Source organism: Monodelphis domestica, chromosome 2 (assembly GCF_027887165.1).
Source record: "Monodelphis domestica isolate mMonDom1 chromosome 2, mMonDom1.pri, whole genome shotgun sequence".
In the NCBI taxonomy this organism is placed as follows: domain Eukaryota; kingdom Metazoa; phylum Chordata; class Mammalia; order Didelphimorphia; family Didelphidae; genus Monodelphis; species Monodelphis domestica.
Window position 1 is genome coordinate 307,286,849 of NC_077228.1, and position 23,852 is coordinate 307,310,700.

At 35.6% G+C, this 23,852-nt stretch overlaps 1 protein-coding gene across 3 annotated transcripts in view; it reads left to right on the forward strand.

Moving 5' to 3' along the window:
- The window catches only part of PRIM2 (DNA primase subunit 2), a 391,097-nt gene that overhangs the window by 211,556 nt on the left and 155,689 nt on the right, over positions 1-23,852 (forward strand). For all 3 annotated transcript variants that reach the window (XM_056818436.1, XM_001364873.4, XM_056818435.1), the window contains exon 8: positions 22,759-22,826. In XM_056818436.1, coding sequence (XP_056674414.1) covers positions 22,759-22,826 — 68 coding nt within the window. The remainder of the gene's footprint in view (positions 1-22,758; positions 22,827-23,852) is intronic.

Here is a 23,852-nt window from a genome sequence, read left to right on the forward strand (position 1 = left end):
CATTGCCCTAGACAAATCACTAAACCACTATTACCTTCAGTTTCTTTATTTGTAAAATAGGGATAATAATGTCACCTACCTTCCAGGATAGGATAAAATTTGTTGTGAGGCTATAATGAAATCTATAACCACATCACTTTGTAACCTTTAGAAGAGGTATTTAAATGTAGTTATCATTGCTAATTGAATAGATGATTTATAAGAAGGATTGACCCATCTTTTATTGTTTTTTAGAAAGAATATCTTTACTTGATGATCTCAATAATGTGCTGTTTATTTATTGGAAATATCTAGATTTAGAACCCCTCTCCAAAAAAAAACCCTAATTTTTTGCTTGTTGTGCTGAAGGTCAATTTTGTGAAATTCGCAAAATAATCTCAAATATTGAAGTAGGCTATCATTGAAAAGATTTCAAAACAAGTTTCATTTCATTTTTCATTGGGCATTAGTAAGGTTAGATAGGGCAAGTAAGTTTTGCTTTTTGATTTAGAAATAATTAAAACCAAGCACTGGTGTTGAAGTCAGAAGGACGTGGATTCCAATCTTGTCTTTCACATTAGCCATGTGACAGTAGCCAACCCCAATAAGTACTCTTTGCTTTAGTCAACTCACTCTCTAAGACTATGATTTATTCATACATTTTATTCTTTGTTGGTGGAAAGATGGAAGAATGGGTTCTTAAAATATTCATATCCTTTAAAAAGCTGCATCTTTGAATGTGATTGTATAAATTATATTTAACATCTTCAACATGCATTTGTTAAGGCAAAAAAAAGTCCCTTCTCAAGAGCTCAGTCCTTAAAGAGAGACAAAGTGCAAATAAGTGACATACAAACAAAATACAAGAATTAATCTCAGAGGGAAGATACCAGAAAAGACATCTTAAAAAAAATGCCCTTACATTCTGCCTTAGAAAGAGTAGTAGAGGACTGTTATGATTAAAATCATCTGGAGGCTGCGACTTCATTTAAATGTATTTATTAAATAATGTTTAGAACATGTTAGAGAAAGAAAAGGCTCTCACCCCTATAGCTGGCTGTTTCCTTCACAGGCCTCCATGCGTTAGCACTCTCCTAACAGCCCTCCCTGAGCTGGTGTGTGGCCATGCAGAGGGCTTACCAGGGCTCCACCAGCCACCTTCTCTTAAGCTGATTCCTAGGCAGAAGAAACCTGCTTCCTTTCCCCAGATTAATTTTATGCACCTTGTGACTTAACTTTTCTGAATCCCTCTGATTTGGAGGACCCTGACCTCAGTCCAGAGCCCAGAGAGATCTTCTGGGTGTGGGGAGCTCAGAGTCCCCCCTTATCTTCAGTAGTTTGTGGATAGGGAGGCCCCAGGTTTTGTTCTTAATTCAGGCAAAGACCAGGGCTGAATAGCAGCCTAATTTAATCAGAGAATGGGGCCATTTTTAAACAATATGAACCTTTTCTCTTTTAAACTTTTAAGTCCATCTTAAGGTACCAAGGGCAGGAAAAGGGATACAGGCTAGTGTTAAATTCTCACAGGAAGACAGGAATTTGAAACCTATGGAAGTCAAAAAGAGGGAAGAGTTTTGGGGGATAGATGATGAGTTCAGTTTTGGGCATTTTGAGTTTATAAATTCCATGTAACATTCAGTTTGTGATAGTAGGAGGAAAAGTACCTACTATGTGTCTGTCGCTGTATCTTACAGATACCTCGTTTGCTCTTCACAATAACCCTGTGAAGTTATTATTAGCTCCCTTTTACAGTTGAGAAAATTGAGGCAGACGGAGGTTAAGTGATTTGTTCAGGATCATCTAGCTAGTCAGATATTAAAAGTGAATTCTTGGGTTCAAACTGAGATTAGTTAAATAAGTGAATTTCAAGAAAGAGGACAATGGGCTTTTTTAATGATGCCTAGATATGTTGTATTAATGCAAATTATTTTCATTTCTTGTTCAACATTTAAATGTGAATAGAAAAGGCATATAAATACTCATGGGGATGTAGTTAAAAACCAATCAGACATCAATTTAAGAAGCTCATTTTGGAGGAACTGAAAAAGAAATTAAATAGAACAAAATTATAAAATAGGCTAACTTTTCTAATGGGGAAAAAAGGGCAGATGCTGTTTGTGAACAGAATAGGGTATCATAAGCCTCAGCCAAACAGAGTGAATGCAAAAATAGTACGGTATAATGATGATCTCAGGATGGAGAAATAAACTGTGAGTCAGATGTGGAACATAATGTGCTGCTTCACACTTAACTAAAAACATTTCCTGTATACACAAAAGCGGTCTTCCATTGAGGAAAGAATCATAGCATTGTGAGTCAGCAGGGAGAATTAAGTCAGAGGACAGGAAAATAGCTGAACTAAGTCAATGAATGAATGAATGCCTTCTAAACACATGTGTAGGCATAAACAGAGGTCAGCTAGGGGAGTAGCATATAGAGTGCTGACCTTGAATATGGGAAGATGGAAGTTCAAATCCTGTTTTTGATACTTGCTGGCTTTGTGACTGGGCAATTCACTTATTCTCTATTCCTTGGGTTCCTCATTTATAAAATAGAAATAATAATCATAGCACCTGCCACACAGAATTGTTGTGAGGATCAGATGAAAAGACAGATATAAAATGATTTGCAAACTTTAAAATGCTTTATAACTATTAGCACCATCTTGGAATTATAGACCTGTATAGATGCCTTGAAAATTCAGTTGTGGGAGTATATGGAAATTTTTGTACATTTTAGTTAATTATTTAGTCATTTTTTTTTATTAGTGTCTTCCAGTCTTATATATTTTTTTCTCTATCAAAGAATTGTGCTCTGTTCTGAAAAATATGGTCTCTGGATTTTGGGAGGAGACTGCAGTGTTTCTCTCCCCTTCATTAATTCCATTCCACCCAACAAGGATTGTCTGCTAGAGATACCGATTTTAAAGAAAAAGAGTTTCTGCCTTTTAAGAGTTTAAATTGTGCTGGGAAAAACAATACAAAGATAGATAGGCAAATAAAATTATGTACAAAATAAGTATGAGTACTTGGATTGGTACTGATACTAGCATGGGAAGAGTTCCCTTGGAGGAATAGAGATAAGAGTGATTTATTTCAGTGGCCATGAAGGTGGCTAATAGTGGCTAAACAAGTGTCACAGAGCATTTAGGGCTTGGTCAGACATTGAAGAGTGAAAGGACATCCACTGCATCCTGGGGTGTCACTAGTCATCTTGATTTTTGTCTTGCCATTGAACTTAGGTGTCTCTGGAAAAGAGACTGAGGCTCACTTTGTACAACTCTTCCTCATATACAATGGACAAGTCAAGACATCACTCCATAAGAGCAAACAACTAATACCTAGGGGAATCAGGTAAGTCCTTATGTGGCAGGTAGGAGTTGGATAGATCCAGGAAAAGTAACTAGGAATTCCAAGAGGAGAGAACAATTTATGCAAAGATAACAACATTCAAAAGACAAACACTTGCAAAAGCTGTAAGAACTACAATCAATCCAATGACCTTCTATAATTCCAGAGGACTGATGATGCAAAGAAGATATGGATTTGGGTATAGAATGAGACATATATAATTTTACATTGGAGGAATTTGTTTTGCTTGAGTATGCATATTAAAAAATAAGAAATCTGCTTTTTTAATGAAGCAGTGGATGGAGAGAGAAAAAATGATGTCTGTTCTTTTTTAAAAGTAGAGAAGTAAAGGATGATATAGAGGTAAAATATTGAATGCAGATGGGGTTATTGCTTTATTAGTTTTACTTAAACCTTGTCATAAGAGACAACTCATGAAAAGAGTGATCTGTAAATGTTTGTAATATAAAAACCAGACACAACTGAGAGTGACCAAAAAATGAAGTAAGCTATTTTAGACAACGTCTGGGTGGCACTACAGATAGGCTGGATGTGGAGTCAGGAAGACTTGATTTCAAATATGATCTCAGACACTAGTTAGATGATCCAAGACGAATCACTTAATTTCTGCCTGCCTCGATTTTATCATCTGTCAAATAAGTGTAATAATAGTACTTACATCTTAGAATTGCGATGATGATGGCAGTGATGGTGATGATGGTGATGATAGTGATGATGTGGATGATGATGAGATGGAGGGAGTGTTAGTAGAAATGGTGAAAATGATGCATGAGAGTTAGTCTGTGAAAAGACACAGAGAAGGGATCAAAAGGAAAGGCCTAGTGAAGGAGACAGGAGTTCAGTGTGCTAATTTCTAGTTTGGGAAAAAGTTCTCACAGAAAAATGAAAATGTTTTTCATTATGTGTGGATTTTTTTCATATGCCTTCACATAAGCCGCCACATCTCTCTTCACTTTCACAACTTAAATTGAATTGCAGATCCTTTGACAACTTATTTCAGAATATTTGATGAAGACCTTATTTTGTTGTAGAATAATAGTTGGCAGCATTATGGAAACTTGATCATCATCTTGGAGAACAAATTATATTGATCTTGAATTTTTCCAAGAGTGCAAGTTAGGATCTGTAGGACAGTTTTTTTAAGCAGATAAGACAGCTGTCCATATGTTTGACATTTATTACACGAAATAGATGCAGCAGAAGTTAGAGGGAGTCACAGACAGTGCTGATCTTAGAAGAGATAAGCAGCAGGAATTTAGAAGACCAAGATTCTGTCTGGACAAGCTTTTAAACATTTACTAGAAAACTACATATAACTTGGCAATTCCAGTGCACATAGAAGAATTTATGTGCATATTTAGGAAGCTTTATGAGAAATTTCCACATGATGGCATTCTGCTTAAGCATCATGCTTCAGCCATGAAGAACAGCAGAGTACTGGAAAACCTAGATAAGTACATTGATTCAGGGAATTTATAAATCAACACAAATATAAATTAAGGATATGTGATTAAAGTCTTGGTAACATCTTTGGATAAAGAATTTAAAAACTTTTGTGTATACTTTATAAAATTATATTTAGAACAATTCATGATAATTTTCAATAACTAAAGTCCTGTCTGCCTTTTCCTTGTGATCAGAAGGTGACCTGGGGTTGGCTTTTCAGATTGTGCCAGTAGAGCACAATCTGACCATTTCTTAGCTGCTAATCTTCAGTTATAGAATTGGTAATGGATTGTATGTCAGTTGTTTTAGGACTAGCCTAGGATAAATCAGGAGAGTGCTTATCACTCAATTCACCTTGAAGTGATGATCATTTTGACTAGTAATTTTTAAAGAGCATTCGTTAAGTTGTATCAGAATTGTAATCTGAGTCAATGGGTCATGGTCTCACACAATTAGATTTATAGATTTTAGAAGCATATATGGCCACTTTTTTTCATTTTTTGAGAGGGAACATTAGGTCTGTGATTTGGCATAGCATCATACATATTAAATTGGAAGATAAGTTAAAAGATTTTGAGTTCCATCTCTTATTTTAAAATGAAGAAACTGAGGCACAGAGAAGTTATATGACTTGTAGTCATATAGCATAGTCATATTGCTATTAAATTTCTGAAGCTAGATTATGTATAATTGAAAATCTGTTACCCTAAAAAAAGAACTACATTTCCTGAGAGCCCACTGACTTCCTGTCATTACGTATTTCCTATAGACAGAGGATAAAGTCAATGGGAGTTGGGACTCTTGCTCTCTTTTTTGGCATGCAGCCAGCAGTGATGGTGGTGAGTGGGGATTTTGAAAATGGCTAACCAGCTGTGGGCATGTGGTTTTTATTTTGTATCCTCTTTATTCCTTGATTTCTAACGATCATTTAATAAACCTCCTAAGTATAATATTTTATTATTAAGATATAATTTTAATTTTTACAATTAAAAACCATGTTCTTCTGACTTTAAGATTTTTCATTAGTTTAGAGAACTGATAAGGAAACAAGAGTTATCAGTACAAATTGACAATTGCTTTACATCTTGTTTTTATTACAGATTGTGACAAACTAACATAAACTCACAATTATTTGTGATTCTTGCTCTAGATGACCTATTATGTGAAAAAAAATGTGACCTATTTAGCCAATCTAATTGAAAAGGACGACCTGAAAATAATATATTATGGTAACATACTTGTCTTTAGGGGCAGCTGGGTGGCACAGTGCATAGATAAATAGAATGTCAGTCCTGGACCTAGGAAGAATCATTTCCCTGAGTCTAAATCTGGCCTCAGACACTTACTAGCTGGTTCACCTGAGCATATCACTTAATCTTATTTTTTTTCCATTTCCTCATGTATAAAATGAGTTGGAGAAGGAAATGACAAACTACTCTAGTATCTTTGCCAAGAAAACCCCAAATGGGGCCACCAAGAGTCAGATAAAACTGAAAAATGACTGAACAATAGCAACAGATGTCTTTAGAGAATTTGTGAATTTGTATGTATTTTCAGCCTTTGAAAATTATTTAGTACTTTTCCAGAGGAGGGCAAGACTGGGAATCAAACTGGGCAAAGCAAATAAATAGAGTCTAACTTGAATTTGTTACATTGATGGAAGATAATTAATAACATCCTGTGGGGTAGAGTTCTGTTGATTCTAAAAGCCTGATCCATTGCCTCTGGCCTTTATAGGAATTGTCCCTCTTTTTCCCTGAGTTTATGGGAAGGCTTAAATGGCTGACATCATTGGCTGTTTAGTTAATCACTTAGTCAAGATTTATATAAGAAGCCAAAAAAAAAATGGGCACAAAAGCTTTAGTGGTCAAATACTCAAGTACATGATATTTTTCTTGCTAGCCCTTTCTTTTGAGAAATCTAATTAAGACGTTCTACTATAGTAACCCATGAATTTGGAACTGAAATTATCTGAGAAATAGGGTACAAAGTAAAAAAAAAAAAGAAGTTCTGATTTGTTTTTTGTTTATATTGGCAGAAAAGCCTGTGTTCACATCCATTCATCACGGCATTGGTCTTATTCCCTGCCCTTGTGCAAGCAGCTGTTTTGCATTTTTAGGTCTTACAGAGCACTGCTAGGGTCAGCGCTTGTATCCCAGGCTGCTCCTCACACCATAAGACATTTTATGATCAAAAGTTGGCATTGGGATGGATGTTGGTCTGCCTGCGGCTGTTCTGTTGGTCCTTCATATCATCCAGACTCCTGAACTGGAAATATCTTGTTAACTCTGCACCGTTTAATATTCTGTGTAAATTAAACTACCTGAGCATGTTTGGAGCTCAAATGGAAGCAATGCTTTTTGCTTGACAAGGTCAAGGTGGGTTTTTCTATCTTACATATCTTCTATCTTGTTCACTCTAGGCCGATAGGGCAGTCTCCGTGTAGTTGGCATTGTGCAGGTGAAGCCACTGGTGTAATGAATATCAAATGAGAGAGGGCTTTGGCAACAGTAACGTGCACAGACAGAAGGTATTAATATTACCGATAACATATCTGACCAAGCCTGTGGAAGTAAGAAACATGGACCAGAGGAGCAAATCTGTTTTCAGAAGCCAGAGGGATAGAAGGCAGAATCTCACAGTTCAGATTCATAATTGGGATCAGTTGCTGTTAGAAGAAAATAGAGTTTGGAAAGACATGGTTTTCAGTTGTTAAAATCAATGAAATTAAAACAGCAGCTGCTTGTAAAAGTTAATTTTATTTGACATCTGCCTTGGGTCTAGTGATAGAAGCTCTGGTTCTGGTGAGCAGACTTTGTTCATTAAAAACTGCATCTTTCATTACTGCAAGATCTGTTGATATGAAATAATTTGTAGATGAAGCAGAAGTTGATGCCATGAAATTATTTGGTTTACATAAACATAAGCTGTCCATTGAAACAAATATATTTGAAGGATTGTGACTGAGAATACAAGTAAACACTTTTGGAGGCTTTAGGTGGTTTGCTTCATTTCTTTTAGGCACTAGGAATGAATTACAAGGTACCCCTGAAAAGTTATCATGATGATTGATTGCAATCAGACTATCTTCTGTTAAATTTTACCAGACCTGTGATTTCATCAAAGTAGAGAATGCCCAGTGCAAAAACTTCCTCTACCAGTACAGATTGGTACCTTTTAGTTAATTTATAACATTAGAGAGTATTTTGGGGGGGGGGCATGATAGGCAGAATGACTTTCTTAGGGCCACTTAGAATATATCAGAGACAGGACTTGAATTCAGGCTTTCAGGGGATACATTTTTGTGACTGGAGTCCAGAAATCCTGACGCCACATTCAACCTCAAACATTTACTAGCTGCGTGATCCATCAGAAGTCACCTAACCTCTGCTTGCCTCAGTTTCCTCAGTGTAAACTGAGGAGAATAATAGTGTCCTCCTTTCAGGGTGGTTGTGATGATTAAATGAAATAATCATAAAAATTGCTTAGCACAGTTTTTGAATTGAAGAACACATCATCAGTGCTGTATCAATGCATATCCTCAGTGGGGCTGTGGTGGGGTTCCGGAGGGCATGTTCCTCAGGGCAGGCCTTTATCTACTCACTATACCAGAGATGCCAGACTTGTGCTTTCAGGCTTGATTGGCCGACAAAACTTTTAAGTGAAGCCAAGCCATATGAAAATATAATTTGGAAATATTTGACAAAATAAAGAAAAATACAATATAGTATGGATAAATGTTAATTTGTCATTTTCTAAGTCAGTGTGCCACCCACAGGAATCCCTTTCTATTTGCATTAGAGTCTGAGCAGCTTCTCTTCTGTAATCATCACATAAACATAAATATGTATTGTCCTCATAGAAAAGGGAGAGAGCACAATTAAGATAATTATATGGGAATTATTAGCTTTTATTCCCTTGTGTTACAGATGATCATGCTGAGGTCCAGAGGTGAGGAGATCTGCCTTCAGTTAGCCAGGGTTAGAATTGGAGCACAGACCCTCTGATCTCCAAAACCAGGCTTCTTTATACTTCACCAGAGGGTCCTTAGTTGTGCTTATTTAAGTAATAAAATGTGGATGCATGTGAGAAAAGGGGGTCAGCTTTTTGCTGACTACCCATCTTGGAGGTTTTTAAGGTACAATTTCAATATTAGTGTAGATTGTCATTCATTCACTTCCTCTTGAATTCTGCAGAGGCTGAAGTGAGTAGGAGAGGGTAAAAGCACCAAAGAATAAAATTGAGCAATATTTTCCAAGTAAGCATTGTTTTCCTGTCATTTTTATGTGTTTTAATTTAGCCAGTGTTGGGTGAGCAGTTCAGAGTGAAGGGATTTATTATTTGAAAGTGAAGCCAGGCTCTTGTTCTTCATTTTCAACTGATTGAAGCCCCAGTTTGTTTTCAAAATTTCTATTGACCCTGGAGAACCATTTACCGTATTTTCTCATGTATTTCCCCCTTCTTATAGGCTCAGGTCTTCCTCTGTATTGAAAAGAAAAGTCATTAAAAATGTTTTCTTTTTTTCTCTACTCTTTAGAGCATTTTTTTGGGGGTTGCTTCTATTCTAAAATAGCACATATTAGTAGCACCTTTTTCCTCTGGGTTTAAAAAACACTATTCATCCTCTCAGCTGGTAGGTAGCAAAGTAGTTTTTCCTAACAATTTTCACTTCAAGGGAAATTCATTTAACTTGAGAAGGAGAAAAAAAGAGATTAAGTAAGAGGCTCATCTGATTTCTGGATTACCTTAAAGATCTAACACCTACAGCCGATGTTTTTCAGCTATAGGAAGACCTGATCTGGTTACATTGGAACCTTGCCAGGTATTTCCAGCCTATACAACCACAGAATCTCAGAACTGGGAAGGAGCACAGAGAACATCTGCTTCAACCTGGAACTCAGCAGGAATCCCATTTTCAGAGCCTCTATTGGGTTTTGTTCCATGTATCTGTTTGAAGACTTCCAGTAATGGAACCTATCCCATACCAATTTGTTCAACAACATTTATTAAGGGCCTATTGTGTTCCGAGCACTGCGAAGAAGTATTTTGGCCTAAATTAGCAAAAATATGGAATAAAGATGTGTAGGAAATGAAGATTTAATAGGGATATGGAGACAGACCTTCTAGCTTGTGCATTTTCCTGTACATGTCATGTCTAGTAGTCTCATAGAACAATTTCATTTCATGAAGTTTAATTAAGAGACTTTGAGATAGTTCTAATCACAGGGAATTTTTTTCTTACAAGAATCCTGAATTTTTGTCAGTATAAATGACAAACATAAAATTACTATTATAAGGTGGTTGTGAGGAAGCTACTATGCATACCGTTAGACATTTCATAATCTGGGCTATTATTATTATACTTTTGAACTTAATTACTGAATACATAAAGGAGCATCTTCTGTATGTAAGGGAAAAAGTTAATTTTATGTGCTCTGGAAGATACAAAAAAAAAGAATAGTACTCTTTTTTTCTTTCCAGGAATTCATAATATATATGGAAGGAGAAGTGATAGCCACACAAATCAATCCTATATGTGAAATTATATAACAAAGAAATTACCCATTTGGGGGCCAGGGAGATAGCTACTTTTGAAAACGGAAGCAGTACATTAGTTTCTTATTCAGAATTAATGTCAATTTTTTAGAATTGTTAGCTTTGTCTTTTAAATAAAGTTGATTTAAAATAAAAATTGCAGCAAACATGCATAGATTTTACATGCATAGATAAATTTTGATTCTACTACTCAATTTTAGCATTCAAAATTAAAAGGAAATCACTGAAAACACCCTAAAATAATGTTATATTAAAAATAATATCTAATATGGACAGATTTATATTAATAAATAATTTTATGATGTGACTTTATTTCATAAACCCCTCAATATTGTCCCAAATTGCCAAATTGATATTTCTTACTGAATAGTTTTTAACTAGCTATTTATTTTACTATATATCTATTTATTTAAAAATACATTTGTTTATATAACCATATAGTAGATTTAACTATATGTAACCCATATTTTTATTCATTCATTCATTCATTCATTCATTCATTTATTTATTTATTTTTAATTTTAAGCATTATTTTATTTGGTAATTTTCATACATTATTCTTTGGAAAAAAGAGATCATTTTCTTTTCCTCCCCCAGTCCTGCCACGCCTCCCCTAACCGATGCACGATTCCACTGGGTATCACATGTGTCCTTGTTCTGAACCCATTTCCTTGTTGTTGGTATTTGCATTAGGGTGCTCATTTAGTGTCTCTCCTCAATCATATCCCCTCAACCCCTGTAGTTAAGCAGTTGCCTTTCCTTGGTGTTTTTATTCCCACACTTTGTCCTCTGCTTAAGGATAGTGTTTTTTCTCATAGATCCCTGCAGATTGTTCAGGGACATTGCATTGCCATTAATGGAGAAGTCCATTATGTTCGATTGTACCACAATGTCTCAGTCTCTGTGTACAATATTCTCCTGGTTCTACTCGTCTCACTCTGCATCACTTCCTGGACGTTGTTCCATTCTAGGTGGAATTCCTCCACTTTATTATTCCTTTTAGCACAATAGTATTCCATCACCAATATATACCACAATTTGTTCAGCCATTCCCCAAGTGAAGGGCATTTTCCAATTTTTTGCCACCACAAAGAGCGCAGCTATGAATATTCTTGTACAAGTCTTTTTCCTTATTATCTCTTTGGGGTATAAACCCAGCAGTGCTATGGCTGGATCAAAGGGCAGACAGTCTTTTATTGCTCTTTGGGCATAGTTCCAAATTGACCTCCAGAATGGTTGGATCAATTCACAACTCCACCAGCAATGAATTAATGTCCCAACTTTGCCACATCCCCTCCAGCATTCATTACTTTTCTTTGCTGACATGTCAGCCAGTCTGCTAGGTGTGAGGTGATACTTCGGAGTTGTTTTGATTTGCATCTCTCTGATTATAAGAGATTTAGAACACTTTTTCATGTGCTTATTAATAGTTTTGATTTCTTTGGCTGAAAACTGCCTATTCATGTACCTTGCCCATTTTTCAATTGGAGAAAGACATTATTTTTTGTACAACTGGTTTAGCTCTTTATAAATTTGAGTAATTAGACCTTTGTCAGAGGTTTTTGTTATGAAGATTGTTTACCAATTTGTTGGTTCCCTTCTCATTTTAGTTACATTGGTTTTGTTTGTACAAAACCTTTTTAATTTGATGTAGTCAAAATTATTTATTTTACATTTTGTGACTCTAAGTCTTGCTTGGTTTTAATATCTTTCCCTTCCCAAAGGTCTGACATGTATACTATTCTGTGTTTGCCTAATTTACTTATAGTTTCCTTTTTTATATTCAAGTCATTCACCCATTCTGAGTTTATCTTGGTGTGCAGTGTGAGGTGTTGATCCAAACCTAATCTCTCCCTCACTGTCTTCCAATTTTCCCAGTAATTTTTATCAAATAGTGCATTTTTTTTCCCCAAAGCTGGCGACTTTGGGTTTGTCATAGACTGTCTTGCTGAGGTCATTTACCCCAAGACTATTCCACTGATCCTCCTTTCTGTCTCTTAGCCAGTACCAAATTGTTTTGATGACCACTGCTTTATAATATAGTTGGAGATCTGGGACTGCAAAGCCAGGTTCCTTTGTTCTTCCAAATAAACTTTGTTATGATTTTCTCTAATTCAGTAAAAAAATTTTTTGAAAGTTCAGTGGGTAGGCACTAAATAGATAGATAAGTTTGGGTAGGATGGTCATTTTTATTATGTTAGCTTGTCCAATCCATGAGCAATCAATGATTTTCCAATTGTTTAGATCTAGTTTTAATTGTGTGGAGAGTGTTTTGTAGTTGTGTTCATACAGTTCCTGTGTTTGTCTTGGGAGATAGATTCCTACGTATTTTATATTGTCTCGGATGACTTTAAATGGAACTTCTCTTTCTAATTCTTGCTGCTGAACTGGGTTGGAGATATATAGAAATTCTGATGACTTATGTGGGCTTATTTTGTATCCTGCAACTTTGCTAAAGTTGTTGATTATTTCGACTAGCTTTTTGGTTGATTCTCTAGGATTCTTTAAGTAATTCAACATATCATCCGCAAAGAATGACAGCTTGGTCTCCTCATTGCCAATTTTAATACCTTCAATTTCTTTTTCTTCTCTATTTGCTACTGCTATTGTTTCTAGTACAATATTAAATTAAAAAGGTGATAATGGGCATCCTTGTTTTACTCCTGACCTTATTGAGAAGGCTTCGAGTTTATCCCCATTGCAGATGATGTTTGCTGATGGTTTTAGATATATACTTTTTATTATTTTTAGGAAAGGCCCTTCTATTCCTATATTTTCTAGTGTTTTCAATACGAATGGGTGTTGTATTTTATCAAAGGCTTTTCCTGCATCTATTGAGATAATCATGTGATTTTGTCGGTTTGCTTGTTAATATGGTCAATTATGTGGATGGTTTTCCTAATATTGAACCATCCTTGCATTCCTGGTATGAATCCTACCTGATGATAATGGATAACCTTTGTGATGACTTGCTGGAGTCTTTTTGCTACTAACCTATTCAAGATTTTTGCATCTATATTCATTAGGGAGATTGGCCTATAGTATTCTTTCTCTGTTTTTCACCTGCTTGGCTTTGGGATCAGTATCATGTTTGTGTCATAAAAAGAATTTGGTAGACTCCCTTCTTGTCTTATTCTGTCAAATAGTTTGTATAATATTGGTATTAGTTGTTCTTTGAATGTTTGATAGAATTCATTTGTGAATCCATCTGGACCTGGGGATTTTTTCTTAGGGAGTTCTTTGATGGTTTGTTCAATTTCTTTTTCTGATATGGGATTGTTTAGGTAATTTATTTCTTCTTCTTTTAGTATAGGCAATTTATATTTTCGTAAGTATTCATCCATATCACCTAGATTGCCATATTTGTTACCATATAATTAGGCATAGTAGTTTTTGATGTTTGCCTTAATTTCCTCTTTATTAGAGGTGAGGTCTCCCTTTTCATCTTGGATACTGTCAATTTGTTTTTTTCTTTACTTTTTAAAATTAGACTGACTAGTACTTTGTCTATTTTATATGTTTTTTCAAAGTACCAGCTTCTAGTCTTATTCATTAAATGAATAGTTCTTTGACTTTCAATTTTATTGATTTCTCCTTTGATTTTTAGGATCTCTAATTTAGTATTCATCTGAGGATTTTTAATTTGTTCACTTACTAGTTTTTTAATTTGTATGCCCAATTTATTGACCTCTGCCCTTCTTAATTAGTTTATATATTTAGTCAAGGATATAAATTTCCCCCTGAGTACTGCTTTGACTGCATCCCATAGGTTTTGAAAGGATGTTTCACCATTGTCATTTTCTTCAATGAAGTTATTAATTGTTTCTATTATTTTTTCCTTAACTAGCAGGTTTTGGAGAATCATATTGTTTAATTTCCAATTAATTTTTTATTTATCTCTCCATGTACCCTTACTAATTATTCTTTTCATTGCATTGTGGTCCGAGAAGGTTGCATTTATTATTTCTGCCCTTTTGCACTTGTTTGCAATGTTTTTGTGCCCTAATACATGGTCAATTTTTGTGAATGTACCATGTGCTATTGAAAAGAAGGTGTATTCCTTTTTGTCCCTATTTATTTTTCTCCACATGTCTACTAACTAATTTTTCTAAGATTTCATTTGCTTCTCTCACCTCTATCTTATTTCTTTTTTGGTTTGATTTATCTAGTTCAGATACAGGAAGGTTCAGATCTCCCACTAGTATAGTTTTTCTATCTAATTCATTCTTAAGTTCCTCTAGTTTCTCCTTTAGAAATTTGGATTCTCTGCCATTTGGTACATACATATTGAGTACAGATATTTCCTCGTTGTCTATACTGCCTTTTATCAGGATGTAATTAACATCCCTATCTCTTTTAACTAGATTTATTTTTACTTTGGCTTCGTCAGATATCATGATTACGACTCCTGCCTTCTTTTTATCAGGTGCTGCCTAATAGATTTGGCTCCATCTTCTTACTTTCACCCTATGCGTATCTACCTTCCTCATGTGTGTTTCTTGCAGACAGCCTATGGTAGGGTTTGGGATTCTAATCCACTCTGCTATTTGCTTGTGTTTTATGGGTGAATTCATTCCATTCACATTCAGAGTTATGATTACTATCTGTGTATTTCCCAGCATATTGATTTATACTCCTGGTCCTGCCTTTTCTTCTTTCACTATTTCCTTCTACACCAATGTTTGTTTCTAATCAGTCCCCCTAGTTCTCACCCTTACTATACTTCCCTTTCTACCCTCCTCCCTTCTTATACCCCCCCTTATTTTCCCCTGTAGGTTTTTAAAAATTGCCCCCCCCCACACCCTCTCCCTCCTTTGTACTGCTTCTCTCCCCACCCGTGCATTTTTTACCTTTCTACTCCCCTATAGGGCGCAAATCTATTTTCTGCCTCAATGGATTGGATTGTTCTTCCCTCTATGGGTCAATTTCAAAGCACGTAAGAATTGAGTATTTCCTATCTACAATCTCTTTACCCTTCCAGTGTATCGATGTTATCCCCCCTTCTGCCACGAGCTTCTTTGTGACATATAAATTTAGCTCTATTTGTTTCTTTTCCCATTTCTTTTAGTATTAACCTTTTTTTTTTAGCTCTGGTTGTGTGTGTATATATACACACACATGTATATGTATTTATGCATGCATATATCTCATCTATATACCTATTTATGTATTTATGTCTTGTCCTTTCATCCTATACAGTTTGTCACTGTTCCCTATAAGTGTTATTCTTCTAGCTGCCCAGGTGATAGCAACAGTTTTTAAGAGTTACCAAGTTCATAGGGAAATATATCATTTTAACTTATTGAGTCTCGTAAAAAAATATTTTCTTTACGAATACTTGGAGTTCTTCTATTGTGGTGAATGACCATATTTTCCCCTGTAAGAATACAGTCAGTTTTGATTGGTATTTGATTCTTTGTTGTAGATCTAGTTGTATTGCTTTCTGGAATATCATATTCCATCCCTTTCGGTCCTTCTGAGTGGATGCAGCCAGATCCTGTGTTATCCTCACTGTGTTTCCTTGGTATCTGAATGGCTTCTTCTTGGCAGTTTGTAATATCTTTTCTTTGGTCTGATAGTTTTTGAATTTGGCTATAACATTCCTGGATGTTGTCAGTTGGGGATTAAATAGAGTAGGTGATCTGTGGATTCTTTCAATCTCCACTTTCTCCTCTTGTTCTAGGATATCGGGACAGTTTTCCTGAATAATTTCCTGTAGTATGTCCAGGCTTTTTCTTTTGTCATGTTCTACTGGTAGACCAATGATTATCAAATTGTCTCTTCTCGAACGATTTTCTAAATCATCTGTTTTGTAAATGAGATGCTTCATATTTTCCTCAATTTTTCATTCTTTTCATTTTGTTTTATAGTGTCCTGCTGCCTTGTGTGTTCACTTAATTCCAGTTGTTATATTCTGGTTCTTAAAGACTGGATTTCATCCCTGGCCTTTTGGTTATCCTTTTCCTCCTGGTCTGATTTTCTTTGAAGGCCATCTTTCATCCTCTTTACCTTGTCTTTCATCTCCTTTGCCTCATTTTCCAGCTAGTTGATTTTGGCTTTCAAGACATTATTTTCTCGTTTTAGTTCAAGTGCCTCTGTTTTCAGATGACCTATATTAATTATTTTTAAGTTCTTCTCCCAATTGTCTTCAGCCTCTCTTAATTGTTTTTTGAGTTCTTCCACAGCCTGGATTCAATTCGCTGGGATTTCTGATTTATTGTTTGCTGATCTCTCCCTCTCTGTTCGTTTTTCTGTGTAGAAGCTGTCTATTGTAGTTTATTTCATCTTTTTCTGTTGTTTGCTCAAATTTACCCCTTCTTTACTCCCCATATTTTCTGTGCTCTTGCTCCTCTCTCTCTCTCTCTCTTTTTTTTTTTTTTTGGTTTTGGGGGCTTCAGTCAGTCTCCCCTCTTGGAGCTTTAACAGGAGATCTCTTGGTGTAGTCTCTGGTGGGGGGGTCTTTGTGGTTTGAGCTTCCCTGTCCTCTGGAGGCTTTTGATTGGCTTAAAGTCCAGCAGTCAATGAGGATGGGTGGGGAGCCTGGGCTTCCCTGTGTTCTGGAGACTTTTAATGGGATTAAGTTCAGTTTAGTTGGCCTGGGTGTGCTCTGAGTCCAAAACTTCCTGGAAGGCTAGATCAAATATGTAGGATCTCCACAGCTCTGGCTAGGCTTTCAGGTCTATGTTCCCTCTCTAGCTCCTTCCCCTATGTCTGTGTTGGACGCTCTGAACTTGGCCTGCCCTGCTTGCAAGGTTTGCCCTTCAGACCAGCACCTTTGCCCACCCAGAAGTTCCCGCTGCCGCTGGAATCTCAGTGCTCTGGTTGGGAGGAGGGAGGGGTCCTGGGACCTTCCTTCTGTCTTCCCCTCAATCCCGAGTGTTCTTGGATTCCGTCTTTTCGGGGGGCGTACCTTTTGAATTAAGTGCAGCAAGAAGGTTCCTTGGCTTTGTCTTGTTGTTACGTTTGATTTTCTGTCCTCTGAGTGCCTTCAGTTTTTGATCGGTTAGGAAGGGTATTCAGAGGTCTGAACTTCTGCTCCTTCTAGGTGGCCATCTTGACTCTGCCCCCTCCTTATTTTTATTCATAAATTTCATGCTTTTATATATTCATATACTTTATATTATACCACTAACAATGCATGTAAGAGGTTAGCTGTATAGAAAGTTGAAGTTGTACTTAGGAAACCCCAAGCACAAATATGATCGCAGACCTATTAGTTATGTGATAAAGTTAGTTAACTTCTCAACTCAATTTCCTCATCAGTAAAATAATAACAATAATAATACACACCTAATAGGGTTGTTGTAAGGATCAAATGAGCAAATAAAGTGCTTTGCAATCCTTAATGTTTTATATAAATGGTAGCTGTTTTTATTATATTACATAATAAATCAGTTTGTATCTTTTCTCATATTCTTCTCTGACAGAATCTAGTTAATGATTGGCTGTTGGAAATTACTCTAGGCATCCTGCTTTTTTTTCATATATAGCTAGATTAGTTGTTTACTTTTTATTGGCATTTCAAGGTTTAATGAACCTTTTCCTTTCATACCCAGCAGAATTTTAGTCTTGTTTTTCATTTTACATATTAGGAAGCATAGCATACTTATTTTTGTATTTATCTTTTTAAACAATTATGAATTAGTTATCAGTAAACAAGAACATTATAGTATATACGAAAGAGAATTTTAAATTCAGTATGTTACCATTAAAATTGTGCTATTGGAGTCCTCTCATGACATTTCTGGTTTCTGTATATTTTTAAAGGTTTTATTCATGTTCCTTTTTATGAATCTCTGGCATTGCATATTCTTTTAAAGGCCTGTGTTAGTGAATATTATATAAAAATACCACACTGGCTTTTGCAATCCTTTGTAAGTGACAAAAGAAATGGCATTTGTGTTATGTGAAATCCTCATTTGCCTAGAGAGAGAGAGAGAGAGAGAGAGAGAGAGAGAGAGAGAGAGAGAGAGAGAGAGAATAAAAACATCCTGTTGTAATATATATTAGGAAAGATGGGTGGATATGAAGAACATAGGATATGGAAGATTTGTAGTAGGGGTATGGAGGAGTTGAAGGGAGAGAGGGAATATGACTGCTGGTGAGGAAAAGGAGAGAGATGTCCCCTGCCGAGAGGGTATTTTTGAACAAAATGGGGTGGCTAAGAAATGAGTCACTTAAGATAGCCTGCGGGGATATCTTCTCCCTGGATTGCTGCCGAAGTTGCCCCAGAGCAGGTAAACACAGTCCCTTCTGAGGGATAAGCCTTTCCCCAGAATTTGGTTGGCCAACTGGGGTCCAATTGGGACCGTTTGTAATTTAATGACTGAACTGTGGTTCATATCCCTCTATGCCCCAGAAAAGATAGACCACTTATCTGACTGTGATATTCTAATGAGAGAAATTTTAATAACCAGTTCATATTGAAGAGATATCAGGGAAAAGGGAAGAGGGAGGTCCCTAAATAAGATTGGTGTCTTTCTCAGCTTTGGAACTGAGGCTAGGCCTCACAGGCTGGTGGAGGGTTTCTCCTGTTTCTATCTATGCTATATCTGTGCTAGTTTTCTTATTTTCACAATCTTAGCAGTAGGTAGCAAGCAACAAGATTAGTTCTGACTTTCAGGGCTGGTTGGACTGTCTCTTCAGCTAAAGCAAGTAGAAGCACCTCAATCCTGAGACTCTCAAGAAAAGCCAAGCTCTTCCCACTTCCCAAGGCAGCAGGAAGTGCTAGTCATAAGACCCAACTGCCACTCCCAGTTGCCCCTTCCCCCACCATCTGTCAGTCTTGACAATTTCCTCTCTTTCTAATATTCCTACTGTTGCTTGTTCCAACACAGTGGCAGAAAGTCCAGATCTTGTTCTTGTTTCCTTTTCACACTGTGGATGGGTCCTTGCCAACAAAGTTTCAGCCTTGTCATGCAACTAGGTGGCACACAGTCTATGCAGCTACAGAACTGAGCTTGTCAGAAATTCTGCCTCTGATAATTGCTAGGAAATCATGGAACCTTTTTCATCTTCAGTTTCTTGGTTTGTAAAGGCAAGATAATAAACCTTCCTATACAGAATTGCCCTGAGGGTCAAATGAGATAATATATGTAAAGAATTTAATAAATCTTTAAGCACAACACAAATTTTAGTGATGATGATAATGGAGAAGCAACTGTTTTAAACCTTCTCTGGCTAAAAGTTAAGGTGGCAATACATTTTATTCTTCCATTTTAATTATAGCTGTTAACTTTCTATTTAGTAACCTTGACTTTTTTCCACATAGGGAATGTGAAGAGGAGAGGTTTCATTATAAAGTATGAACTATACACATATGATCAATTAAAACAATATATAATATTCTTGTGTGTTTTATGTAGAACTATAAACTCTTATTAGACTTGCTGGCATAATGCAATTACATTAAAATTAGAATATTTTGATATTGTCATGGATATGGCCTGTGTTGTGCATTGTTCAACATACATTGATTGGACTATATAAATCCTCATTCCAAAGGAAATCCAACTAGTGAACTAACCTGCTTCCACCAAAACCAAAACTGTCATTTAAGTTTTAGTTTACTGGACTGCTTTTTGCTTTTCTTTGTATTCCAAGAACTTAGTCCATTGCATGGCCTATAGTGGATGTTACATAAATGTTTATTGGCTAACTAATTCAAACCAACAAACATTTGGTAATTGTCTACCATCTATGGACATATCAAACCAGCCGCTAGAGACATAGGTGAAAATTTTCATAGTCCCTTACCTTCAAGGAGATAATAATTAAGGAGAATAAAACATGAACAGAAAAAATTGGAAATATTAAATGTAATTAGAATGGAAAATGAAGGATGAAATATTGGAATCATGTGCTTCCTAAGAGAATTCAGTTTAATTCAACTCAGAATATATTTTTGTTTACTCTGTGTGTGTGAAGATACAAAGAACTGGACACCAAACATATAATTTACTTTACACTTAAAACTTTATGCTCTTGCTTTCTAAAGATCAATAAATTTTTAAAAATTTGATACTTATAAAGTATTAGAATACCCTTGAAAAAAGATTAGTCCCTTTGCTCAAGGAGCTTGCATTCTATTGGCTATAAGGACACGCACACACAGAGAATCATAGATTTAGGGCTAGAATCTTAGATCTGAGAATTTTGGGATCTTAGAGGTCACTGAGTACAGTTTCTTCATTTTATTGAGGAAGAAACAGGTTAAGTGAATTGTTTATATTTGAACCAAAGTCTTCTCACTAAAGTCAGTATTCCATTCACTTTACTATCAAGGCCAATTAAGGGCTTTTAAGTCTCAGGAAAGAGATTCCTTTCCTTTTGAGTATAGCAATGGGTTTGGGAAAATACTAACAAAGGTGTTAGAAGTGTGTGGTATCATGAGCTTACACTGTTAGAGTAAGAGCAACTAGAAACAATTCATTTATTCTCCACAGTTTTATCCAGAATAATGCTATTTACAGAAAGCTCTGACACATTGATAGGCATTGTAGTTATTAGATTTGGAAGGGGACATAATAAGTGACTAATATATTGCAGATTTGTATGAGAGCTGAGCCAAATTTAGGACATTAAATTTCTATAAGGCGATTAGTTTTAGTTTTCAAGGGATCACCAATACTTCTGTTAAGACCCTCCACTACACACACACATACACTGTATTCATAGTGATTTCAGCAGGTGTACAGTATGTTGGGAGGACATCTTAACAACACATCTGACCTTTTGACAATAATAAGAAATAAACAGTAAGTCATGTCAAGTTTTATTCCCATTAAAAACAAAACCCATAACATTGCACAAACCTATTTCAGCTTCAGAGATGTAAGTTGTGGCAGTTTTTTTCTGTTCTCTCCATTCCTGACTGATTAATTTTTCAAGGGCATTCTCTTGGCTCTCAAATGTATTGAAATATTAAATGAAACAAACGAGATATATGATTGTGTTATAGTGAGTTTTTTTAGGTTGAAAATATTGTCAGCATACTGTGAAATGAATGAGTGGAAAACTAATGATTATGATGTCCTTTAATTTATATTTAGTTTTTAGAATAAACAGTTTGAAATTCTTTACACTAAAGCATAGATTTGACTGACTTCATTTCTTCTTGAGAGTTGACAATTTAAAGTTCACGTCTCCATATATTGATGAGAAAACACATGTAAATAACTTTGCAATCCTTAAAGTGCTATGTAAATACTCTGTACCCTTGTTCTTTTATTAGGAAAGCTCTGAGTTTGAAGTCAATATCTGGATTCATATCCAGACTCTTTATTGCTGTGCCTTCCACTTACTGTGTAATGTAGTGAAAGTCATTTAATCTCTCCCAGCTTAATTTCCCCTCCTGTAAAATAAGAGGGTTGACCTCTGAGGTCTTTTTCAGTTCTAACTCTATGATCCTATGATTTTTAACTCTTTGTGTTTGTGGAATTAAATCAACTGCAAAATTATGTTAACAAGGTGTGAAATAAAGTTTATAATTCTCCCTCTTGCTCCATGTAGTCAGGTGATACCTCCATTTCAGATAACTTTGATTAAATTTGCTATTGCCAAATTGGTTCGTGGAGTGAGCTCTGGATGAGAATTTAGAATCTGTCTTTGCCACATTCTGACTCTTAACCTGAACAAGTCACATTACTTCTTGTTAACCTGAGTTTCTTCCTTTGTTACATGCAAATGAAAATATTTGTTCTATTTTCCTCATATCGTGGTTGTTGGGATATTAATTATTTTTTCTCCTTTTGTTCAATCAAGATAGGGAAGGAATGTACCTATGATAACACTGGTAGAATTAGAACCCAGGTATTCCTGACTTTAAAGCTAACTCTTTATTTTGGATGCAATGCTATCTCTCTTTCTGAATTCATGTCATGCTGTCACCTTTAATATCATATTTAATTGTCCTTTGATATGTTGCTTTCTCCCTAGCAGAATGTAATATAAGCTTCTCCAGGGGAAGAAGTGATTTTGGATTTCACTATTACCTAGTTACAAAGTATTTAATATAGTAATTTAAGGTTAGGTTAACTAACTATAACTTTTTTTTTAAACTAACTATAACTTAACCTTTTTTTGAATCGAACTAACCATTCAAAAATTTGCTTACCCCTTACCAAATTGGACAAAAAATTGTCCCCACTTGTGAATTTCTGAAAAAATGGGATTTATAATTGTCTACTTAACTATTCAACTTTGCTTGTTTATTTATTTCTGAAGTTAATAAGAAAACAGCAACTGCAGGTATAGTCAGTCATTTTTCATCCTATTATTGGGAGATGATTTTCCTTTCCTGACAAATATGTACATATATTTGCTTTTGCATTTAGATGGTGAAATAAGTTCACTGATTTCATTTATATTTGCTAGAATTTCTGATGAAAATTTTATTTTCTTACAGTTAACAGCAAGGTCATTGCCATCTGTGCAGTCTGATGAGCGACTACAGCCTCTTCTTAATCACCTCAGGTAATTAAAAAAATACTGATTGTACTGATGAAAGAAATTTTTGTAAGTGCTTAAAAATTTTTGACTATAAGTAATGGAGACTCTCAAAAATGTAAACCAGCATTTATTAAACAGTATGTGCCAGGTATGTGATACTAAATGCTGGAAATAAAAATATGAGCTAAAAAGACAGTCCCTGCCCTTAATGATCTTATATTCTAATGGGGGAAGACATTAGGTAGAAGAGAGAAGGGTAAGAGAGGAGTGACCCAAGAGAGCCAGAAAGGGGATTGAAGCTTGACCAACCTGAACCTGCCTCCAAAATAGATATGGGATGGCAGGAAGGGACCAGGGGGACAAAGGAATGTTTCAGGGTGAGAATTTTCCAAGGACCAATGGAAGGTCCAGAATTGAGAGGGCAGATGCATCATGATGACAAAGTCTAAAAAAATGAAAAAAATCTATTTCCCCTTTTGCTGTTAGTTTTAAGTAATCTTTGTGCTTTTAATTCCTTATTCTTTATCATTATTCCTGATTTCCTAGCACCCTGGAATATCCTTTGGATTTATTTAAAAAAACACAAAATTAGATGATCAATTTAAACTAAAATAGGTAGACAAAACTAGCTAAGGCTTGAGAAAGATTTGGAAGAAGCACCAAATTTATCTCAGCCTCAAGACCCTGATACACTTTTGAACAGACATATTAGGTCTTGATGACAGATACACTGTCACTTTTTAATAATTCTAGTGTTTGGGGACAGGGCTAATACGCACCTTCTTAAGCTAAATCCTCCATGTTTTTAAGAGGACATAATTTGGCATGAAGTATGTCTCAATTCTTCTTAATAAGGGGTGATGGCATAAAAGACATCAACTACATTTTTGTGAAGGTTGTGTGATTTGAAATCATGCTGTCACATTTTTTTTTCCTTGCAAAACTAGTGGCTTCATAGCAACACAGTGGTTGTCAAATTTAGATTGTTAATCCCACAGCACCAAGATTTCATCCAATTTTATGGTCCTAGTATACGGTTAGTGCTTAGTT